Here is a 2345-nt window from a genome sequence, read left to right on the forward strand (position 1 = left end):
ACATATTAAATACATATGTGTATAGGATGATAGCACCAACCTAAGACAAAAATCAAATGAATAATTCCTGTCGAACAGTATAATCTTGTTTTTTTTCTGGAAGTATGGTTTTATGGAACAAGTATAGACATGTAGCTAGCATGCAGTACAGAAAGAGGCTTTTCTTTTTAAAATGACTTTTCAGTTGAAATATTGAAGGTAAAAGCACTAAGACAGGAGAAAATAGTGTCATGCAGGCATCTAAAACCTACCCACTGGCCAAATGATATATAGCGCAGTCCCATCTGTGCTACATTTGTCTGAGTCTCCAAAAGGATTGGATTGGCCTCTACACAAAGCAGAGATTAGGACGAGTGGCACATTCCCAATGTTCCCTGTTTCAGAATTTCACAATGACATGATTTGTGAAAATTCAACACAAAGTTCACAAAACCACATAACCCCAACCCCAGCAGGAGTTAGGTGTAGCAAATCTAATATTACATGCTTTAAAGATACAGTCAGAATGCTATGCCAAGTGCATAAATTGCATGTTTAGCAGCATTGCTGATCCCAGACAATGGAAAAAAAGTTGAAAAGAAGACTATATCGTATGTGTTATATATGAACTTCGGACTAATTCATGATAATTTACCCTTGTCTTGAACTTTTTTCCTTTTCATAAGATGGAGGCGTTCAAACTGTTCACTTACACGGAAGGGGGCAATGGGTACTACTGGACTGTAAATTCAAGGAAAGGAGAAAGAACTTTTAGGTTTTGGATTTGAGATCCACATGTTCTTGACTCTAATATGGACAACATCAGAGGAAGGCAACTGAACAGTACAACAAAATTGCAGATGTAGAGCTGGCCTATTGAGGACTATCAAGTACATAAGCGTAACTTTAAATTAAGGTCGTTTCTTAGAGGGCTTACCAATTCCGATTTGTATGATTGTGAATTTGAAGAAAGGATATGGAGGACGGACAATTGAGGCCACAACTAAACCAATCAGCGAGCCTGATATGGAACCCAGAACAACGTTCACAGGAATGAACCACCTGAAAAAATGACACAAACCTTCTGAGCAACGGAAGACTGTAAATTTCACAACTTGGTATAGATAGCAATCGAACTCAAGAGTAAAGTAATTACCATTCAAGCATTTTCTGCAAGGTAACGGCTTGCCCAAGTTGAGAAAATATCAAGCAGGGTAGCAATAGTGAAAAAACCAGCTGCATGAGACGGTCCAGAAACGTTCAGCAAAAACAGAAAAGAGAAGGATTTACAATTACCAACAGATTAGAGAACAAGAAGTGCTCACCCCATTCAGAAGCTTTCTTCCGTTAGCAGGCAAAATGTTAACATACTTGGAAGCCATGAGGAAGCCCAGAAAACACATAGTAAATACTTTAGCTATGGGCAGCACAGCGATTTTGATAGAGCCCAGAAGGGACTGTCCTCCTGGTTGACTCTCGACGGCGGCAGAGAGAAGGCTTCGCATCGTATCCATGTCAGTCGGCGAAGAGTGGAAGCTAAGTCAAGGCGACTCAAAGAAGAGCCTAATAAAGAACAACGACGAAGTTTGGAGAAAATTCAGCCCATGAAAGTGTGAAGCGAAGAAAAACAAAAAGGAGTAATAAGTGCGTAATTCACAAGCGTCCCGCGCCGAGAACAAGCTTTAGAAGGTGAATGAAACAACGCCACGGAAGACGTCGCAGCGAGAAAGGTAGATTCAGATGAGAATGACTGGCGCAGCAAATTGCAATAATTAAATACAATCAAACTCAGAGCCCAAAAAAGTGGAAAAAGAAAACAAAACTGGAATCACAGACGAATCAAACTGAGAGTTCTGAGAAAAAGAAGACGAGTTAGAAGTACCGTAGCGTTTCACGTGAACCAGAGAGAAGGCATATACTCGAAATTTCCAGCAAAACAATAAAGTAACTACATCACCACAACGTTATGGTTAATCAAGGCAGGAAGAAGAAGATGAAGCGCATAAGCTTAATTATCGGGTTTGGATACTGTAGATCCGATTCGATCATTTTATATAAATAGTTTTTTTTTTTAATTTTGTGGAATATTTATTATTTTATTTGAATTAAGGTTTATCGGCTGTTCTAAAATATTTTTCCAATCGTTTCCAACACACTTATTTTATGATTTATCTAACACTCTAAAATATTTTTTTATAATAAAAAAATATTATAAGATACTTGATTCAAATTATTTTTTAAGGAAGTAACCTCTTGGTTAAAAATTCTCCTGTGAAATACTTTATGGACACAATTGTTCTTGAAAAATTAATATTTTAAAATAAAATTGTATCATAAAATATTCTAAATACTGAATACTTTTTTGG

At 37.1% G+C, this 2345-nt stretch overlaps 1 protein-coding gene across 1 annotated transcript; it reads right to left on the reverse strand.

Moving 5' to 3' along the window:
- Nucleotides 1-7: 7 nt before the first annotated feature.
- LOC114733144 (protein PIN-LIKES 6-like) lies at nucleotides 8-1940 on the reverse strand (the record flags this gene model as incomplete). Its single annotated transcript, XM_028920549.1, is given in 8 exon segments — nucleotides 8-40; nucleotides 252-272; nucleotides 274-374; nucleotides 917-1041; nucleotides 1136-1215; nucleotides 1305-1542; nucleotides 1637-1729; nucleotides 1862-1940. Coding segments are annotated over 6 exon segments (549 nt in total), but the record flags the coding sequence as incomplete, so codon positions are not given.
- Between the last annotated feature and the right edge of the window lie 405 nt (nucleotides 1941-2345).

Source organism: Neltuma alba, unplaced genomic scaffold, assembly GCF_004799145.2.
Source record: "Neltuma alba isolate B1F8T4 unplaced genomic scaffold, ASM479914v2 tig00002582_pilon, whole genome shotgun sequence".
Lineage (NCBI taxonomy): Eukaryota > Viridiplantae > Streptophyta > Magnoliopsida > Fabales > Fabaceae > Neltuma > Neltuma alba.